The sequence below is a fragment of the Molothrus ater genome, chromosome 8 (genome assembly GCF_012460135.2).
Source record: "Molothrus ater isolate BHLD 08-10-18 breed brown headed cowbird chromosome 8, BPBGC_Mater_1.1, whole genome shotgun sequence".
Taxonomy (NCBI): domain Eukaryota; kingdom Metazoa; phylum Chordata; class Aves; order Passeriformes; family Icteridae; genus Molothrus; species Molothrus ater.
In genome coordinates this window covers 6,445,912-6,467,161 of record NC_050485.2, presented here as the reverse complement: position 1 = coordinate 6,467,161, position 21,250 = coordinate 6,445,912, and the positions used below count along the sequence as shown (strand labels likewise).

Genomic DNA, 21,250 nt, shown 5'->3' with positions numbered 1-21,250 from the left:
GAAAAGGTGTTCGCATAATATAGAAAGTTCACTTTTTTGTTGCAGTTTAATTTCCCCTGCTGGACTGGTAAAACTCTCTGGGAATACTTGAAAGATCTCTTGTAATCTTGCAGTCTCTTCCTTTTTATAAGGGCTACATACCAAGGTCTAACTAATATAAATCCTTGGGGGAACCTATAAAAGAAATTGACAACTTATTTTCTGCCTATAATAACCCATTTCTTTCCAAACAACTATTTTAATCACCCAGCAATGCCATCATTTAACACTTCATTGTTCATTTAATTGTGTTAAGAAAGTAATAGCCACTGTGAGATGATTATCTACGTAGCAACAACAAACTTCCAAGATGGAGAGAAGGAAAATTCAATTGAGAAACCAAAAGCAAAACCCAGGGGAGGAGGCAGCTGTTTAAATTGCCTACTGGTGCTTTTTCCTGAAGAGACAGGCAATCTATACTGGAGAGAGAAGCCAGTGGTTATATCTGATTCAAACTGTGTCTAATGACAGTGTCTCATGGCTCAGCTGAAGCACAGCCACCTGACGTGATGCACATTGAAAAATGCTTTGTCATTAGGTGGAATCCACTGGAAAGTCAGTGATAAAATTTGTTTTGCTCTGTGGATAAGATGTCTTGGATGTCTATTTTTGAGTCAAACAGAAAAATCAGTTTACAGTTATATCAGTTCAACAAAGATAGAATATGCTTGAATGTTTCCTTTTAAAATCCCAGCAAATAGACATATGAAACTAGACTAAGACTAAACACCTAGCAAGAATTAAGCATTGATTCTTTACTGTCAGCTGCCAAAAAAAGAAGAATTACTTGAAAAAAATCCTTTCCAAAAATAAAAATAAATTAAATAAACCAATGCCATTAATATTTGCAAATTCAGTATTTGGCCTGTTTAAATCCAAATGAAATTGAAGTAGCTGGAAAATATTAGTAGGCAGTTAATTTTTAAAAGGAAACAGGTAAATTATTGGGAAAAGCACTTATGCCTATGAACACTGAAAACCAGTAAGTCATTTTAAAATGTCCTGTGCTAAAGTCAATTCAGAAATCCCCTGCTAAGTAACAGTAACCATAAAGTGCCTTTGGCAGAGCAGAGTTTTACTGAAAAGCTGGCAAGTGGAATTAGGGAAGAGGGTACAGGAGTGTGTTCTCCTGCCTACATACACACTTTTTCCTATTTCACACAACTTGGAACCTTTACACATATCTACCTGTCAAGTATGAGCAACACTGGCTAGGTGCAAAAATAGTATGGGGGAGGAAGTAAACAGGGATGGGGGAAGGAGAAGAGGTACATGGATAGAGTGTCACACACAGACTGTACAAGCTCAACTTCCTCTAGAGATCAAACTAAAAATATTATGGAGTTTGCAAAGAACAGTGGATTTACCAGCTGGCGGCTGTGGAGCACACAGATAAAGGCTGCTTGTGTGTTTCAAGATCAGAACCAGGCCCCAAGGCTCAGCGACATGGTTGGAATTCACACCTACTTTCTCATTTCCTATTTAAAATGTAATTTTTTTTCACTTGGGCAAGTAGAGAAAAAACCAGTTTCTAGGCAGTTTGCCAAAAATTTACAATTATATTTGGCCTATTTCTATTTTAAAAGCTACAAAACCAGAACATCAATATATGTGGCTTACTGGATGACTGGGTCAGCAGGCAAAAGGGGTTCAGTGCTGTCTTCTTCCAGTGCAGCTTTGAGTTTCTTCCCTGTAGCTTTGCTGAGGGATGTTTTAAGTTTCTTTGCCAGTTTCTTAGGAGTGTTTGTTGTATATAAAGACTCCTCTGTACAGCAGCTATAGACTTCAACCTTCACCTGGAAATCTGGGCTTGCTTCATCACTGAAGTGGGGGAGGAGAAAATTTCAGAGCGTTTGTTAACAAACTGTGTATGGAGCCAAGGAATGCTGCTGCTACTTTATAGATTAAATAAGATATTTCTAATCAAGGGAAGAAATGCCAGAACGTTCAGGCACAGATATACATTAATATGGAATTAAGGACTAGAGTACACAGTAGTAACTTAGTATTGGGGTCATGAGATGGATAATTGCAGCATAAACAAACAGGAAATTCAGCATTTAGGTTAAAAATGGAAGAAAACACCCACGTTATGGAAATAACCAGGCAAGACATTCAAACACACTTAAATCTGCCCTCTACTGTTACACAAAAATCACATGATTGAAAACCTATCCCTGCCTATGGTCCTAAGTCATATGGAACTGTTTAAAAGATATCTTACTGCACCCCATCCCCTGCAAATTACTGATAAAAAATGCTATCTAATAAAATCTGTCATTTACAACTTAACTACCTACTGCTGCATCCTCTGGCCCACAACCTTTCTCAGTTTTCAGTTTTACTGATTCTCTTGTTCTCAAGCTTAGTCATCAAGCCAGAAGCCTAACCTCATCTTTCAGATCCAAATCATGTCATTACACACATGCCATAATGAAATCATTCCAAAAGCTTTTCTATCAAGTCTTTTTATGCCTTGTGGGATACAAGGCAACTTAGGGTGCCTTTTCTGGTTTTGTTGCAGTGCTTCACAGAAAATTATAATGGTTAAGTCTCATAATTTTGAGAAGAAGATTTAAATCTTTATCCCCACTCTTAACTTGAATGGGTGTTTAAGAGAGTTTAAAATTTGATTTAAACTCAGTTTTCAGGATCTTGATTTAAAGTTTTTAGTAGTTCTAGTTTTTCAGTCAGTCTTCCTCAGAAAACAGAATTGTTTTCTCTAAATTGTAGATATAATAGGCAGGGAGTGGAGTCAAGCACACGCTCAGGTAGGTGTAACAGACTTGAGGTGTTACATGAGGAAAGAGACTGTAACCTGCTGGACAGATAACATTTACATCTAAAATGTCATAATGCTTTCAGGTTTTAGCACTAATTTAATGATAAAATTAATTATTAATTAATTATTAATTAATGTTTGAGATGTAAGTTTATCTCTTTATATAAAGAAAAATGCTTCAGCAGGGCAAAAATGAAAAGAACTACAGATCAACTGGCACATCTCCAACCAGCATCATTCTGTACACAAAACCAGCCTTCCAGAGATGGGGACCCTCCACCCACTAAAATGAACAGAGCCTCTACTGATTCCTTTGCCCACAGCAAAACCTAGTGGACCTCAGCCAATCTTATTCATAATCACATCCACCTGCAAAAGAAAACAGCAATATTTGTACTTCATTCAACAGAAGTAAATGATACTCACAATATGGTTACATTTTCAAAACAGATATCTGTTATTGCTTCATCCACAATAGTCACCTCAGTATCAAAAACCTCAGCTCCCATTCTGAACAAACAAAACACTGCATAGCGCTGTGATTCTGGAGAGAGGCACAGAGAACCTTCATCAGCCACACTGCATGTCACAGTACCAAACACTGCCAGTAAACAAAACCACCCAAAATGGTCATCCAGACCTCTAAGGAATTGCCCTCAAATTCTTCCCACCACAAATTTTCATCTTAGGATTTTATGAGAATTGACCTGTATACATAGAAAAAATGCCTACCTCTATTAGGAGGGGAAAAAAAAGTTGAGTAATCAGGTATAGTGTCTGCTAGCAACTTCAAAAACTTAAGTAAAAATGTAATTTTTTTAGTAAAATTGACTTTACACAAAAAAATTAACATTTGATCCAAAGTCTGTATCATTTCATGAATGTGCTACATAGGATTAGGCTATTTTGCCATGCTTTGCATCTCTGACCCTATTGAAAATCAAAGTGAAATCGATGCCAGGTGACAGCTGGAACAGATTTAGGATTAATCTCCATGACACAGCAAAATGCATGTACTTGAAGGCTATCCAATAATACCCTCAACACCAACAGTCAAGTTTCATTTAAATTTCTCATTGGAAACAGCCTCCAATACACTCTCTCAAGTGCAGACAAGACATAGAACAATGTGTTTAATCAGAAGTTTCTCAGTTAACCATTTAATACAACATTCTTCTGTTGCCTCCTCTGGAATTCTTCCTCAGGTGGACTCTTTAGAGTAGGGTTTAAACACAGAACCACAGGACTTTGAACTAACTCAGCTAGTGACAACCAGCACTTCAAATTACAATCATTTACACAACAAAGAGCAAAATATAGACCTAATGAAAGGTCAAAAAAGGGGTTGAAATGAGTATGAACTTCCTCATTCAGCTTTAAATTTACAGGCATAACCAATTGCTTATCAGAGTAATTAATTACATCTTACATACTTTCTTTTTTGCTGAAGTGGTCAGAGCCTTTCCACATTAATGGTATTCGAATATCTGAAGGAGGACAAAGAAGGAAGGGAGATGAAGTTATAGTCAATATTGTAGATCTGTGATCAAAACAAATGATAAAAAGTGTGTTGTTTCTTTTTCTGATGTTCTGGTGGTAACAGGGCGTTCCACCCAAAGAACAGCATAACTATTCCAAGATTATTATCCACATCAAAAGAAAATGGAATAATTAGTTCAACTTCAAGCGTCATTCCTGTTTAGAAATTATGCTGGAATAAAGAATATTTTAAATCTCATTTGAAAGTACCTGAAATAGCATTTCAGAGAAGCTGTGTAACACAGTTCTGAGAGGTATTCTCTGAGCCCATTATTATGCATAGATGTAAACCAAAATCCTGCTTGCCTTGTGCTGAAAACCACTCATCCCACTGCAAGAGGAAAACCTTCCTGTTTTAATGAAAAGACTGGGATACTTATACTGCAAACACTTCAGTCTTGTACTGCTAACCACAGAGAAAATACCACTTGTAATCACATTCCCAGTCAGAATTGTCTTAGTCAGCAAAAAGAGTTTCGAAATCTTTTTTCTTTTAACACAAAAATACCCTTCTACTTCAGAACCACAGTAGAGAGGCAATTACAAAGCCATTATTTTGAATCATGCCTGTCATTTTAATATTAGGAAAGTATTTTTTTTCACTAAATTTTCCAATTTATCTACTAAACTCAACATAGTACTAAGTGACATTTTCCTCCAGCTTAGAGGACTCAGGTGAAGACATAATGTTTTTTATTAGGCCCCTGTTAAAAGACAAATGATGTGAGGGCTTTATAAATTCAGGCCTGATTTCTGAAGTACAAGGCTGCTGTTTAAAAGCATATGCAATATATTAAGTGACACATGATGGCAGCAGTGAACAGCACGAACACAGTTGTCTTGTGACAAAAATCTTCAATATTGTTATAAAGAAGCATTGCTGACTCCAGTGTTGTCTTCATATGAGAATGATGGAAAAATCCACATTCATTATGCTAAGATGCAAAATGATGCCAGTATTTTGGCATCAGATTGTCATGTATTCCTACAGGGGTTTACCCACAAAACTTAAGTGAAATCACATTTAGTCACTCTGTCTCAGAAGATAACTGAAAAATTCAAATTTCAGTTAATTTTTATTATGAGACATCTTATTATAAAAGCTATTTCAATATTGAAACTTTCAAATTCAGCTATTTTTAAGTGTTCACAAAAACGAAAAAACTTTCAAGTGAACTACCAGCATACAGCTTTAGACTTCTAACTTCCTAAAAATCAATACATCACCGTGTTCTGAAACTGCCTTTCACTTCTAAAGATGCATTTGCATAGCAAGCATTTCTAAAAATAGGGGGTTTTACACAAAGAGAAATACTTTCATTAAAATCATTACAAAAGTCTCAAACTTCTAAAAGATATATATATTCATCTTTGTCAGAGACAAAGCACAGAACATTTCTTTCCTAAAATACAAAGGTCTCAAATCTACATTCATATGTGAAAACAGTTACAAATAAAAGCTTTCTCTATCTTTAATCATAGCAAACTCTGAATGACAATTTTAATGCACTTGATGGACATTGTTAGCAATTAGAGCACTAGATTAAAGATTACTTCTGTGTGCCACTTTCAATATCTTGCTAGCTGAAAAATTTACACCCTGGTCAGAAAATCATCAGGGTATAGACAATCAATCCTGGAACAAGTTTAACATGATACTTGTAAATCAGCTTTCAATTCATTCTTGGACTGAAGGAGCTGTCATTTATCAAAAACAAAGATCAATTTTCACACACCTTAATTTCAGTTACCATTAGCTGTAAATCTGTGTGGATGCAACTGGATACATTCAACTACTACAATTAATCAAATTTAAACTCAATGATTCCTTTATAAAATTACTTTAAATTATGATAATGCTTCTTCATCAACATTTGATGTATTGTCTTCTAACAAAAAAATCGATTGGTACAATAACATAAATGACATAATTTATTCAAAAATATGGGGGATAAGTAAAAATGATCCAAGTGTGAAAAACTGTGGATTAAGGAATGCACTTCCCACACAGTATCTGACATAGCTCTTTCTGTAGGAGCATATTCCTCAGTAGTCCTGCACAGTTCTTCCCAAACTTCTGCAGTTGGTCACGATTGCCCTACTTTTTTGGTAATCATCATCTGGCAGGCACTAACTATATAATACACTAATAAATTTATAAGTGGATGGACTGCTGAGGGTAGAAAATCAGGAGGTGACCTATAGAAAGAATAAATCAGCAGAGGCCAAGAACAACATTTAGGCTTTTCTGCTGTAGACTGGACCTGGCCAGGCTTCCTGACACCAGTATCTGAAGAGGGGCGAGGCATGGCAGCAGCCAGCACGCCCAGGCTGCACTGCACAGAGAGGCAGTTTGTGCTTCCTCCTCTTCTCCTTGATCTCTGCCACACTTCTGAGGACATAATCCACAGTTTTGAGAGCCACTGTGTTGGTAACAGAATCATTAAGAGACTGCACCAAATACAAAGTGGTGTATTTCACCCCCTATGGTCTTATTCCATCAAAAGAAACAACCAAAATCCTTCATATCCTGAGCAAGTTTTCCATACTAAAAACAGAGTTCTTAAAAAATTTGATTTTTCTAAAGATAGCAGAAGTGTATGTTATGTGACCTTAAGGTTTTCACTGCAGATAGCTCTCCAAATTTGAAGAAAGGTGCAACCACAGCACAGACAGGCAAACAGATGCTTTCATCCAACTACCATAAGGAGGAAAGACAGATACACATTCTGCAAACAGCTGTGCTGGCAAAAAACATTATTGAACCATGCGCTCATCACTCTTCTCCTACTAGGAGTTACCTTGCTTACAGATATACCAAAATATGCAGAATTAACTGAAACAGTTTCAGTAGTGAGCTGTTCTACACTATTTTATTCTTAATGAAGCAGGTCAGGGAGCACAAACAGATGTGTTAGCAAAGCTGGCAGAACAGCCACAGGACTGCTGAATGTAGTAACATCCACTACTGTCACAGGCAAACAACACAATAAATGCACAGTGCTGAAGTTTGAGAACAGGCTAGAAAACAGCCCACTAGGAGTGGCTGTTAAATGTTAAATGTTGTTACTAGCTTGCATTGAAGCCACAGCACTACACCTTTGCTGTAGTAATGTAGTCTGCATTGCCTAAATAACATTTGCATACTAGTTATAATTCTGCTCCCAATTTGTTAGACGTGCCCTGTACTATCACTTCAAAGTCTGCCGTTGGGGGAGAAAAAAAGTTTTCAGCTCACTTACACTGATTTAGCTTTGAAATGCATTCAGTGTTTAGTGGCAAACAGAAAAGGAGTATTTCCCTCTGTGGAGTGCACTGTGAGTAAAATGGAAATAGAGGGTAGGATCTTCAACAGCCCATGTGTAACTTAAGCCCAAGCCCCCTTGCAGCATTAGAGGATTGATGCCTCTGAAGCACATTTACACTTTAAGAATACAAGTTTGCATTAAATGACACTGTCCAGCTAATTAGCTTCTACAATTAAGTGACTACCTGGCCTCTTACCTGATATAGCAACCCTTGCTCTGCATGCCGTCCGATCTTTTGCCCCATTTTCTGAAGACCTCCAAAAAAGAAGAAAAGAAAAAAATATTTGAGATCTGTGCATTTAGATATCTAAAAGTCAACCCTTTAAACACTAAGAAGTGTCAGGATTTTCATATTATAGCTCATTTCAAATGCCTTTCTTTAACGTTAATTTTGGTATCTCTGGTTTAAGATATGAGTCACATTAATTTCTTAAGCATAATCTGGAAGGAAGGTACACCACCATTTTTCAAAATTCCCTAGAAGGCTTTACTCCAAAGTAAAGTCACACACAAATCTTCCTTGTCTTTTCCAGCTGCAACAGGATCTAATTTATTATCAATTTTTGCCTTCTGTACACATCAATGAGGATGCAACTCAATTTATTGGTTCTATTATTGTTTAAAGAGTTGCCTCCTCCTCTATTAATAAAATGAAAATTTCTAGCTGCTAGCAGTATCATGACTTCCAGAGGCAGTTAGAATATCTTCAGAACTCACAGATGACAAATCCTAGAACTTTCTCTCTCTGCAATGATTAAGCCTTAAATAAATTCCAGTCTGAAGCAAATATCAAAAGAAAAAGAACTCCAAATGGACTATCAACTACCAAAGATATAATTTAAATGATAGAGAAATAACTCTGTAGCATGCATCCCTTCTAATGACCTCCACAGACATCTCAAGTACCCCTGAAGACAGAAATCCAAGCAGTGCATGGCAGTCACAAATCAAGTGCACAATAAAACTGTTCAGATACATCTCCAAATGTCCCTGCCCTGTTCTGGACATGTGCCATCACCATTCTGTGCTCACTGACATCAAAGACAAGGAGCTGAGTAAACCAGCACATACACACACTTGGTATTATTCCATCACTAAAAACATAAATATAAGATAAAATCACTATAAAATTCCTTATTTTATTAGGAAAAAGCAATACAAATGCAATAATTACAGAATACCACATGTATTATATGCCAGTTTTCAAAAGCAGCTTCAGAATAGTGGACAGAAAACACTGCTCTTTCCTCCAACATATTTCTCCTCTAAGGGAACATTTCTGAAACTGAAAAGTAGTGGAACTGCTCCTACAGATACAATTAACTGGAGCCAAGCATGTACTCACAGAGTTTCTACACTAAAGTGCAATATCATATTTCAATAAATTACTAACCTGAGAGCAACAGTGTCTCTGCACTACAATTCTCAGCTTTGCACACCAAATAAATTCTATTTAGACCAAAACTTTGTAATATTATTCAAATAAAACACACATACTTTAGCTCCTTCAAGAGTTATAAAGAGAGAATTTTTTCAGCTACTTTTCTTCCCGTTGAGTGTTGCATTTATCACTTCACTGTAGTTAACACAAGCGGCCAGCAGAGGGTACCAATTAACCGCGATGGGGCCACTAGTAAAGGACCCTTGATAATCATACCCAGAATGAAAAATACAAATAGCTGTGTTCTGTCTTGGATAGCTTTGTCTTGACTTGGCACCTTTTTGTAAGCCAAAGACAATCAAGAAAATATGTCCATTGTGTTACTTGATACTAAATTAATGTCAAAAATAAAATCTACCCAGGAAAATATGACTTGTGTTTAATTTTCTAAAGCAAAGAGAAGATAATGGAATCATTTTATAACCTAATGCTTTAAGGCAGAAGTAATTTATGCTTAGGAGATAAGGAAGGATTTAAAACCACATTCCTAGACAGACTGCTAAAAATTCATGCTGCTCCCTCTGAATTTGAGCTGGTACTCACTGCTCCTCCTTTGGGCCCTGCAGCTGTGCCCTGTAGGCCCGGATGCGAGCATTGCAGACCAGCAGGTTCTTCACGGCGTGCAGGAGCTGCTCCCTCTGCGTGCTCGCTGCCAGCAGCCGGCAGATTCCTTCCCGCATGCGGAGCTCAAAGTTGATCTTCTCTTGGGTGTCACATTCCTAGAGATGCAAAAAAACCAAAGGATGAAACTAAAAATTAACTAAGAGTATTCTCAATTTTTTACATCCTCTGCAGTTGGGATAGAGAACTCTAGGTTTTAATTATGCACAGCAATTGCAATGGTTACTGAATGCAGAATGGTAGTTTTCTCTTCAGGAACAAATGAGTAAAACATGGGACAAAACAGATTTACTATATCCATTATACATGCAAATTCCAATCCAAGATTAACTCACTGTACCATCTGAAAGTTACTAAAATTTTATGTGCCTCCATGTGTCATTCATAGAATAATAACATATGGTCCTAGAGAGGGCTAACTGAACAAAGCTTATAAATTAACAACTCACTTTTAACAGTGACCCCTACTAAAATAAATTTTAAAATGAAGAAAATGTCTGAAATATTTTAAATCAGAAACTCAGTCTCATCACTTCTTCGACTGTCTTTAAAAAAGTCAATCCCAGTACTCAACTGCATCAGGCCCTGAACTGAAAAGTCAAGCAGCTGTGCTGGCTTCAAGACTATACAGGCATCATGTCAGGCACACTTTTCATTCAAACTATGAAGTAAACTAAACATGGCTGGCAAGTCACTGGAATTCACCATCACTGTATTTTGAAGGAGTGGGGGTTTTTAAAGTTTTATAAAAACTGTTGAGAAGTCAACTTTTTCCTGCCTGCTTTCACAGAAAGCATTAATAAATGTGCATTACTCCTCACTTGTGACTTCAAAGAGGTCAATCCACAGCAGGCCAGGAAATAATTAAGGTGAAGGAGCACAGAGTGCTGTCTCCCAAAGGCCCGCTAGATGCCACTGATGGCTGATACACATTACCTCAGTTACAGTTTTGTGGCTGTCCCTGGCCAAGCCGAGTATTTCTGACAGTGAAGAACAGAGTGAATAACAGAATGTCTCATGGCATTGCAGGGTTGCATTGCAAATACTTTGCAGGCCAGTGAAGAGCGACGTGTTCTCATTACTAAACAAGAGTGCCTCTACTACCTCTGGAATTAACAAGTTCATGGTTGTTTGGTGGTAAATAGCTCCCAAAGCTCACATCAGAGATATTTTCCACAGAAGTTCTGCTGGGACTCTCTACAGCTGATATGTGAAAGCCTGGGACCCCACATGGCACCACAGACTATGCCATTTTTAACCCTCACAGGTTTGCTTTTCAAAGTTTCAATCACAGCCAGAAGGAGATAAAGCAGGGGAACAACATCTCTGCATTCTCAGCACCTGCATCTTTATTTATACTTTTTCTTAGGATTCATCCCAGAAAACAAAAAAGAAAACAAACAAACAAAACAAACAAAAAAAAAAAAAAAAAGGAGAGCAGTAAATAGCTTTCATCCATCTTCTTTTCTTCTGAGTCAAATTTTACCTGGCTATGAAAACCTAAGCAAGGCCCACACCTGTCCCTAAGAAATAATTACTTATTCTCTGGACCTAAACTAATAAATCAGCTGCTACAAAGCTCCAAAGAATGAGATCCTATTTCCCCCTAATAATTTCCAAGACTGCAGGCCTCAGCACTGCTCTGGCTCCTCTCCACATCTATCACCTGTTACAGAACTACAGTGAGGAAATAAACACTCCTGTTTGGGGCATCTGCATGTATCCATACTGGCTTTCAAGAACTGCACAACGCATTCAGTCCACACTACATCTCAGCCAGGTTCACATAAAATATTCTGGACTAGCAGTAGATGGCTGTTGGGCCATAGCTTAAATAACCACACTACGTAAATCTCATCTGAAGGAAGGATTTAGCAGCCTGATTTGGGAATGTATAAAGTTCTTTGTGCCTACCAAAAGAGATTGGTCAGCCTTTTTTCCCCCCCATTCTGTCTAAAAATACAGGCACACCATCTGGACTCGGAGGAATGACACAGCACTGTGTTGCCATATGCTGTCTACTAACACACCGTTCCCCTTGCGAGGGCCATCCTTCCCCCACCAACGGCAGCTCAATCAAGACGAGATTATTAACAGCTGCTGGGATTTTCAGCCCCACACTCAGGAGCTACCTAAGCAACGCTTCTAAAAAGTGTCTTTGTATTCCCCACCTAAGTATTCTCAGTGTAAGAAATTTCTAGCATTAGAAAGGTAATGCAGTCACAAAACAAACAAAAATAACAACAGCAGAAAAAAATTACACGGATACTGCTGAAGGTAGAAATTTTACTTCATTAAATTGGTAGCTTCATCACAGGCTTCCAGAATCTTATTCCAAAGTACACTTCTAATTTACTGCCACAGCGGTTTACATTTAAACCCTAAAAGTCTAAACCCTCTAAATAAAGTGTATCTTTTTAAAGTAAACAAGTAGCCAGGCAGTGGGTTCTCTTTTGAAACAGGGACTGTGAAGTCAAGACACCAGCTTGGACATTTTGCAGTTAGAAACAGAAAGAGCATTTGCTGCAATTGACAACCACAGATTCACAGACACTCCCGAGCTCAACTTACTTGGATTTTTAACCAACTCGAAGTGTAAAAAAACCCCTCACGAATCGGAAAACCAAGGAAGATTAAAGAGTTGCAAGGGAGCAGCTCCGAGAGCCTGTGGAGGACAGCGTGAGCGGGGGCCCAGCTCGGCCCGGCCCAGAGCAGCCGCTCTGCCGCGTCCCCCCTCAGGAGAGCTCCCTCAGCTCCCACGGAGCGCGGGCAGCCCGCGGCCCCCACAGACCCGCCGAGCCCGGAGACAGCGCAGCTCCCGCCCCCCGGGCCGCCCGCAACCGGGCACCGCCCGCCACACCGCCCCCGCGGCACCCGAGGGTGCGGACCGGGTCTGCCCTGCCGGCCCCGGCACTCACCGGCCCCGCGGCGCCCGGCCCGCCGGGCTGCTGCCGCCTCATCATCCTCATCCTCCTCGGCGGCGCCGCCGTTCAAACCTCCCGCCCGGCAACGGCCGCGGCCGCCCCGCCCCCGGGCCCAGCAGCGCCCCGCGGGACAGCGCCCGGGCGGGCTCGCCGGGAAAGCTGCAGGGCCGCCTCGGGGGCTGCTGACGGCAGCGCTAACCCCCTCGAGTGTAGCCACGACAGCCAGTGCCAGAAATAGGGCCAGGACAGTGCCCGTCTTGGCTTCTTTCTTCTCTGTTAATTTACTTTCCTGAAACAGGCCGGTGCCGCCTCTTTCTGATGAGTGCCCTTAAGGGGAGCGGCTCATGGCAGCAACCACTGATGCCCCAAAGCTTGCCATGAATTTTTAACCGTGTTCTTGGGTTCCTGCAGTTCATCTAATTATGCATCTTTAATATGATGGTACTTCAACAGCTGCACTAGTAGCACCTACTGTTAAAAGTATACTGTTATATACTGAGTAAAAGTGCATTAATTATTCACTAGATTGACTGGAGAGGAATGGGAGTCATATCTCTCCTGCTGCCAGTTTTGCAGCTCTGTTTGTCTTCAGATGAAACAAATGAGCCAAATAGTGTCTCCCATCCATTCCTCATCCCTGATTTCTTGGCTTTCCTCTCTGATTTCCTCCTTAACAGGTGATGGTCAGAAGCACGGATCCTCATTGCTTTGCACAGGGTTGTCAACATTTGTGGGAAGTAAAATGTGCTGGAATGAGTGAGATATACAGTGTTGCTAACAGCTTTCTACAGGAGACAGAAGTCCCCAGGCTAACATATGCTTATTTAAAATATAAGAAAATGCAGTTAGGAAGGGAAAATTTTTAAAGGATCATTGCTTCATCGGGATTTCATATAGGTGCTCAGCAGTTCAGCTGGACCCCTGACATTTACAATTGGGGCACAAACACAGTGGGCTAGCCTTTGAGGAAAATCATGAACTTCTGGACCAAAAGTATGTATTCCTTGGTGCAAGGCAGAGGACAGGGAGCTCTGCTTCCCTCCAGAGTGCTCATTTCACCTGGAGGCAGAGATGGCAGAGGCAGCTGCTCTGGAGTTCCTGTCTCCATCTTGGCCATGTTTCTTAGGACAAGGAGAGGCATTCAAATATTCATTAAATACCTCATGCCATTGTGAAATCCTCTGTATACCATTGGCAGGGCACATGCCACAACTGGGAAGCCCTACCCCATTGCACACAGGTAAAACCTTACAAATAAGGGCCTCGTTACCCTTGTAAAATCATGGCTCAGGCCTGTTACTTCAGCTGAGTAGAAAAGGACTATGGGAAATAGCTATGACTCAGCTGACTTAGAGGTAGAAAAACAAATTATATAACCATTACATGTTCATATTTTGGTTATGGTGGTTGGTTGGATTAAATTTGTTGTGCTTAACTGGAATGTAACTGATAAAGGCCTAACTGCTTTAAAAGGCCAGGTTTTTGCAATAAACTCTCTCTTGCACCTGCCTGGGGACTCTGCATTGCTCTGCTTCGGAACACTACCCCAGGTTATATATTTATGGATGTCATATATTTTCCAGTTGTTTAGAAACTCCCTCCTGTTCTTTAGGTACTGTGACTTTCCCAAAAAGTCTTTGTCCAGTTCATTCAGTGGAGAAATCCCATCAGGAAGCCAAAAGGCTTTTGCTTAATCAAGGTATGATACTTTGAGCTGCATATGGACAGCCAATATATCTAAGAGTGAGCTTAAGGGAGGTTTAAAGGGAAGTCTCCACCTAATCCTGGTGCTTTTCATGCACCCAGGATAAGCCTTGGGCTCCTGTCTCTGCTGCAGAGTTCAGGATTTTGGATACAGCAAAAGCAATCCACCAAATGAGGGGAGGACATAAGATGACAGATCAGAGTGCCCTTTTGCTTTACAATATGGCATGTCTCTTAAAGTGAGGTCTGGCCTCTGCTGAATCAGGGATGGGATTTGAGCCTCAATAACCTGCAGGTCATTTTCTAGGCCACAGAAGTAAACTAGAAACAGAAGCATGTCATGGAGTGGAATTGAACCAAACAGGTGAAAGTCTCAGGTTGACTGAACCATATTATCATTGAATCAGTGCTTGACCCAAGTTGACCCATAGAGCCTTGACTGAATGGCTGAAACTCTTTGATGAGTTTGATGTAAACTGTGGGAGCAGATGGAAATTATAACCTTACTGCAGAGATAAACAAAGAAGGAATTAATTACTGTAACTCATCCCTTCAGCAACTCACCAAATAGTGCCCTACCACAGAAAATTGGTACAACCTGTGAAAAAGACACACTTCCTTTCCAGCATCATCCCAAGCAGTTCAGGTTAGACTCTAGAACAAACACACTGGTTCAATCTTTGCAGAAGCACTGCCTCCAAGACCCCTGAGAACAGCTCTCAGGTACATACCAGCAGGGTTTGTCAAAAGCCAGAATGACTACATGGATACAATAAAAATCACTGCAAAAGGACAAGTTATGCCCCAAATTATTTCAGGCAATCAGCAACTCTAAAACCATTTTGCTGGTGGTGTAGACAGCTCCCAGGAATCTGTGGCAGTTGTCCAAGAATTTTAGATGCTAATTAGCATGGTTTTACAGTACAGTCTGTTCAGCAAATCTGAGTCTTAATAAAGTCCCAAAATGTGACTGCTAGTAGCATAAAGAGCCCATGCCTGCAGCCCTTACATGCTCCTACAGACACTGACTTGAATTGGAGCCCTTAAGAAACCAGTGGCAGTTAAATGTGTAGGACTCAGCCCTAAGCAACATGAATGGTATCTCCTCCAGCTCTGTGCATACCTGCTCTTCAGCTGGTTCAAATGTCCAATTTTCCAGTACATTAGGAACATGTTTCAACAAACTCTGGCTGCTCACATTCCTGCACCTGTTTCTGCTTTGGTCCTGCACTGCATTCACTTTCTAGAGATGTTAGGTTTTTCCATTATAAAATCAGACCTCATAATTCAGTAGATCTAATTCAGTCAGATGCTTAATTAAAAAATTAAACATTTCACCACACTTCTAGTATTAGCTTTTAAAGGAACATGAGACTGAGGCTTTAAAAGGCATTTCTACAGGTTTAGAATGAGGTGAGATGTTCTTTCCACACTTTATGTCTAGCTCCAACAAAGCTGTTCTGCTGCTGTTACAGCACATAAACTAACTTGAAATGAAGAAGGCTTTAGGCCATCTACATTATCCAGAGATTTGGGATTCAACTAGTAACTAACTATTCTGCTTGCTCCCTAACTGAAGAGTAAATGCAGCAGACAGCAACAAAAAAAGGAAGCATTGTAACCATGTTTTTTTGCACCAGACAAACCTCCACTGAATGGCAGAGAAACCAAAGGCACAACCTACAAAACAAGGAAAATCCTGCACAGTCACTGCTGCTAGTGCAGAGAAGTCAGAACGGGGTAGGGTGAATTAAACAGAGGATCTATATCCTGCCTTCTGAGGTTTCTTAAGTGAAACATTTTTTTTCAGATGAATCACACTATCCTTTTATTTGGCATTTGATTTGCATTGCAAAGCATTTGGCTTCCTTCTAGTATTAGGGAAACTGGATAGCAGAGAAAAGATCATTGTCTATCTAAATCACTGTTCTGCTCAAGTGTTAGATCAGCATATTATTTTAAATGTTAGGCCCATCATTTTGGTTTAGCAGGTACAAAATGTCTACACCTACTCTTGACAGCACTGCAGTATTTTGCTTAATTTCTTAGTTCCCACAGCTTGCTACACCTACTCCTTGAATATCATCAGATTGTGCCAGTAGAAATGCATTCAATTCCTCTTCAGATTTATCCTAAATGGAAATCTATGAAGATTTGTACTGGACACATGGGAAAGAATTGCAAAGGCTTTTTATAACTGACTACTTATTTAATTTTAAACTGAAGAGCAAACTGTTCCCATTGACTGCTACTGGCTTTGATTGCCATGGTGTGTGACCACTGTAGATTGGTGGAATGGGCAGAGACTGGAATTGAGGGTGTTTACCTGACCACTTACTGGAGCCTCAGTAACTCATTTCTTCATTTCAGCCTGCTGAGGTCAGTTCAAAGTCTTTCCATCTCTTAGCTGGGCAGAAAGGCAACATGTAGTCCTACAAAACAAAGTAAATATGTGTAACTACCTTATTGTAATGCACTTCAGGTTCAGTTTTGATTGGATAAGGTGAAAATTAATCATCTGTCTGACAATGAGCTAAAGCTTAACGCTACCATGGTGAAAGTTATGGTAAGAGAAAACTTTATTGGCTCTATCTTAGCTAACTGAGCAGTGTGAAATAGGTTCCTTCTCTAAGGTAGTCATGGACCCAGTTGTTGAAGATGTCATCCTATAATATGCAGGTGCCTAAGTCAGCTAGGATGTATCACCCTTATCTTCCTGCCATAATTAGACAGAGCAGCCAGAATAGCTTAGAATAAACTCTTGCTATTTCAGGTGTTCTCAGATTAATTTTATCCTGAGAGCTTGTTCATCTTCTGCTCAAGTTTTTTTTTTAAATGTTCTGCAGCTCTCCTTCAACTGCTATGATGCTTCCCATGGCACCAGGATCACATCTCTGTATGATGCCATCAACTAAACATTGATACCAAGGTGCTTCAATTAACTATTTTGTTGATCATTGCATGTTCCTGTAGAATTTCTAAAAGAAACTGCAAAGGTTGACAACATACAAGGAATTATTTTTCCTTTTTCCAGAGGCCATAAACTGACTCCTCCCAGTATTTTTGATGTCAATCCTCTATTGAAATACCTTCAGATTAAATTAATGTAGCCTTTTTGAATCACCATGAGAGATAAATGTACTCAAAATACATTTTATAACAGAAATAGTAAGTTACATAAAATCCATCCCCATCTGAATTTGGAAAACAGTTCCTGAGATCAAACCTGAAAACAATCAAACTAAACATTGCATGACTTTAAACTGCAGTTTGATCATCCTCTACAGCCTAAAGTTGCCCAAACCCAAGACAGTGAATGAGTGACTAACCAAGGTACACCAGTCACATGTATTCTGCTTGGGAGACCAGGGACATTGGCTTTGAAGCCAATTCACATGTGGTTCCCACACAGGTGCAGAATCAAGCCCACCAGAAGTATCCTGTTGGACAAGGATCCTCACAGGTGACTGAGAGCTTCACTAGAAGCCTTTCTCCAGCTGAGAAGACAATGTGGACACACAGGGTCTAACAAAGCATAAGTTTTGCAGCTTTTCCCTAAGTTTAGAAATTTGTGTGGTCTGTCTTTTCTATTCCACTTTCTGTTTTTACAGCAGTTGAAAGAATGAGGTTATCTTTAATGCCTTTCAAAATCAAAGGTGATTGAAATTGGCTGCTTGGATACATTGCTTATAGAGGGACCATAGAGAAATGGTCACACGAAAATAACACTGCTGCTTAAACCCAGAGAGCTCCTTTCAGCTCCATATTATGGGGACATTCCATAAAAGGAGGGTTTCCTAAAGATTCTACACTTCCTTACCTTGCCTTTTACCAGGATTCCTCTGTTGGTTACAGAGGTTTGATTTCTTGGGCATTTACTGCAGGTAGCATTTGGTGTATAAAATACCCATCTGAGACAGCTGCATCCAAATGTTTGCTAGGCAGTGTGCTGGTGAAGTCACCAGTTTGTGTCATGGGACAATCTAACTGGGCACTCTGTGTTCTGGTTTCAGGGTTAGGCCTGTTAGGATTTTTTTCAATTGATCTTACACAGGCAAGTGAGAAGTCACTGGCTCATTTAAGGATTGCCACTTTGAACCTGAAAAGGAGAAGTAGTGCACTGAGAATATAAAAAATCTTAAGATAAACTCCTATATGAGAAAACTATGTCAGAAAATCCTCTTCATTTTGGGAGACAGAGGACTTGCACCTATTGCTGTGGGAGCAGATGTAAACCCACTTCTGATAGCAGTCACCCAGGTAAAAGGACCAATTCTCCAGTTAGCTCTTGGGATTGGCTTTTTTTTCCTGAAGGTAGATCCAGGCCAAGTATTTACAGATGGTCTCTTTGTTTTTTCCCAAACAATGCAAAATATCTCTGCAGAACACAATACTTGGAAACAATCTCCATCTGAAGTGAGTTTGTAGTTTGGTCTGATTTTTCCAAGTACTGTAATAGGTATCTAGGGAGAGAAAAGCAGCAAAGCAATGTTCTCAGGAGACCAAGCAACATCAGCTGCCCTCTGTGCAGCCACCTGCACTCCAGTTCCCCCTGCACTGCAGCATTGCTAAGGAAGTAAATAGTGACTCACCCTTACCACTGCACATCTTGAGGTGACAGCTGGCACAATAACTGAGGCACAGTAGCCCAGTATAAATTAACTTCTTTGCGTTTCACACACTATTTGGATTGTTTAGATCCAGTCTCAGGGAGGACATTCAAAAGAGCATGGATAGGGATCTATACTTCCCTGCAAACTCTCACTTTACCATAAGAAATGTTTCTCATTCATACAAGATTGGTTTTTCTCAATAGTTTTCCCAGTCACACTTGGGGCTATGACCATCTGCAGCTCCTTAGTTTTTCCTGCCTTGCCACAAAGCTGTAGTTTTTCTGTCCTGAGTTGGGTTCCAGCTGCATAAATGGGCATTTGTCACACAGATCAGGCCAAGAAAGAGTGAGCCAAAGCAAGAAGTATTAAGGTAAATGTTATTTCATGAAAATAGCAAGTAAAAAAAAAAAAAAAAAAAAAACAAACCTAATAACTATTTCGGGTTAGAAATTTCTATCAGAGGTTTTAAGCCTCTGGTCCTTAAGGAAAATCTGGCTTGCAAATTATGTCCTGTTTCTTACAGAAATAGATACTGAATAAATATTGAACAGTTCATCCACTCAAGGGCTTAGATTTAAAAAATACATCCATAGGAATAAAAGGATTTAAGTTTTTAGAACTGCCAGATAATGTTTCTATTCTCAGCATCCCTAGTTGCTGTGCCTCCACCCAACTTCTCCCTAAATCCAGTGACCTCCTCTGCCCCTCGGAGTGCAATACCACTGTGGAATAACTTGCCTCCTTGAAACCTCAAAAGAGCCATAAGCAACAAGAAGTACTTGTCACATCACAGCCAATACTGGGAGCCCAGCAGGGATCTAAGGCTGTGCCTGGGGAATAAGCCCCGAGCCAGACTATATCTTTTATACAGGTGATGCTTTTTTGTAGAATCACAGTGGTGTTGGATGGAAATTGTCCATTCACATGTAGGAGGGACTAGGATGTCGTTCCATAGGGTAGAAGGATCCAGGGGCAGAAGTCTGCTGCAAAGGACCCTGCAGACACCCCATGGCTGAGGTGATGGGCAGCACACCCTCTCTTCAAGCTTACCATGCTGCACTGAAGGAAACCAGCCCAGCTATTTTTTTCCCCTACTCCAGTGCCCCTCAAAGTCAAACCATGGGGAGGGGATGAAACTGGGCTGTGCATGTATTCTCCTCAATGTGAGATGGAAACATTTCTTGCTAATGATAATATTTTTTGCCTAACAAGATGACCAATTTTTGCTCATCATTAGGAAAAATCAGGGGTTGAGTAGCAAATATGAGTAACTACATTTTACCTGAGGTTGGTTTGACAGACATTTCTATCATGTCCTCCTAACCATTTCATAGCCTGTTAAATGAGCTGAGACAACACTTCATGTCACTGAAGTGAATTTTAAATTAAAATTATGGTAACAATAAATAGCACCTCATGTTTTTACAGGCAATTTCATCTAGAAGAATAAAAATAACTAGTTCTGCCTGGATGCATGCATGACTTGCACACATGCACATGTTTACTTTCTTATCTAAAAATCAATTTGAGTTCTAGGAAGCTATTTCTAGCACTTGATGCTAACTGTGCCTTTGTACAGTGTCATCAAAAAGCAATCAGGATGTTTAAAGAAAAACCAACAAACAGCAAGTGCATTTTATAACAGATTCTTTAAGAAGCAAATGCAGATCCAGAGGGGAAGTTATCCAACTCTGATACATAAGGACACCTGTTCAAGATAATCCCCAAATACTTTTTTGCTAACAGCGTTTATGCACTAAGTCTGTTTTAACCAACAGGTTAAAATCTCTGCTTTCTTTTATTCCTTCTCTGTTCAGGAATGTCTTCCCTATCCATAAACAATCTCTGCATTGCATAGATAAGACATTATATTATACATATCTGCTTACATGGATAAGGCATTCTATTTTGTGAGAGAAAACATCAGCAAAAGCAAGCCACTACCTAACAGGAAGACCATTTTTTCTTAGTTCATTTCATAGTGTGGACACTCACAACAGAACCTTTTTTTTTTTTTTAAATACCCCTGCTCTGTCATACAGCACCCTTCAGAAGTGTATTAACTTCCATCTTTAAAACACCAGCCCAGGAGGGAGCTTTGAGAGATGTAAGTGGGCTGCTACTCCTCATCTGCTCTTTGCCTAAAGTCTCTCTCCAAAAGTCCATCTCTCTCACACTTTGGTGAGGGACAGGTTCTTTCACACACGTGTTGCTCCACAGACAAGAACACACTCTGGCTGAATGGATTTAAACAGCCACTTGGCACCACCAGGCACTGA

General features: G+C 39.9%; 1 protein-coding gene across 3 annotated transcripts in view; it reads right to left on the bottom strand.

The window, feature by feature from the left end:
- RTKN2 (rhotekin 2) overlaps positions 1–21,250 on the bottom strand; it is a 50,985-nt gene that overhangs the window by 21,116 nt on the left and 8,619 nt on the right. The window contains exons 2-7 of one of the 3 annotated variants that reach the window (XM_036386109.2): positions 16,685–16,790; positions 9,653–9,828; positions 7,865–7,923; positions 4,255–4,308; positions 3,248–3,365; positions 1,660–1,860 (exon numbers count right to left, since the gene is read on the bottom strand). In XM_036386109.2, coding sequence (XP_036242002.1) covers positions 1,660–1,860; positions 3,248–3,365; positions 4,255–4,308; positions 7,865–7,923; positions 9,653–9,789 — 569 coding nt within the window. In that variant the 5' untranslated portion in view covers positions 9,790–9,828; positions 16,685–16,790. Of the gene's footprint in view, positions 1–1,659; positions 1,861–3,247; positions 3,366–4,254; positions 4,309–7,864; positions 7,924–9,652; positions 9,829–12,648; positions 12,729–16,684; positions 16,791–21,250 lie in introns of those variants that run through there. The other 2 variants (XM_036386110.2, XM_036386108.2) reach the window with 2 other exon arrangements.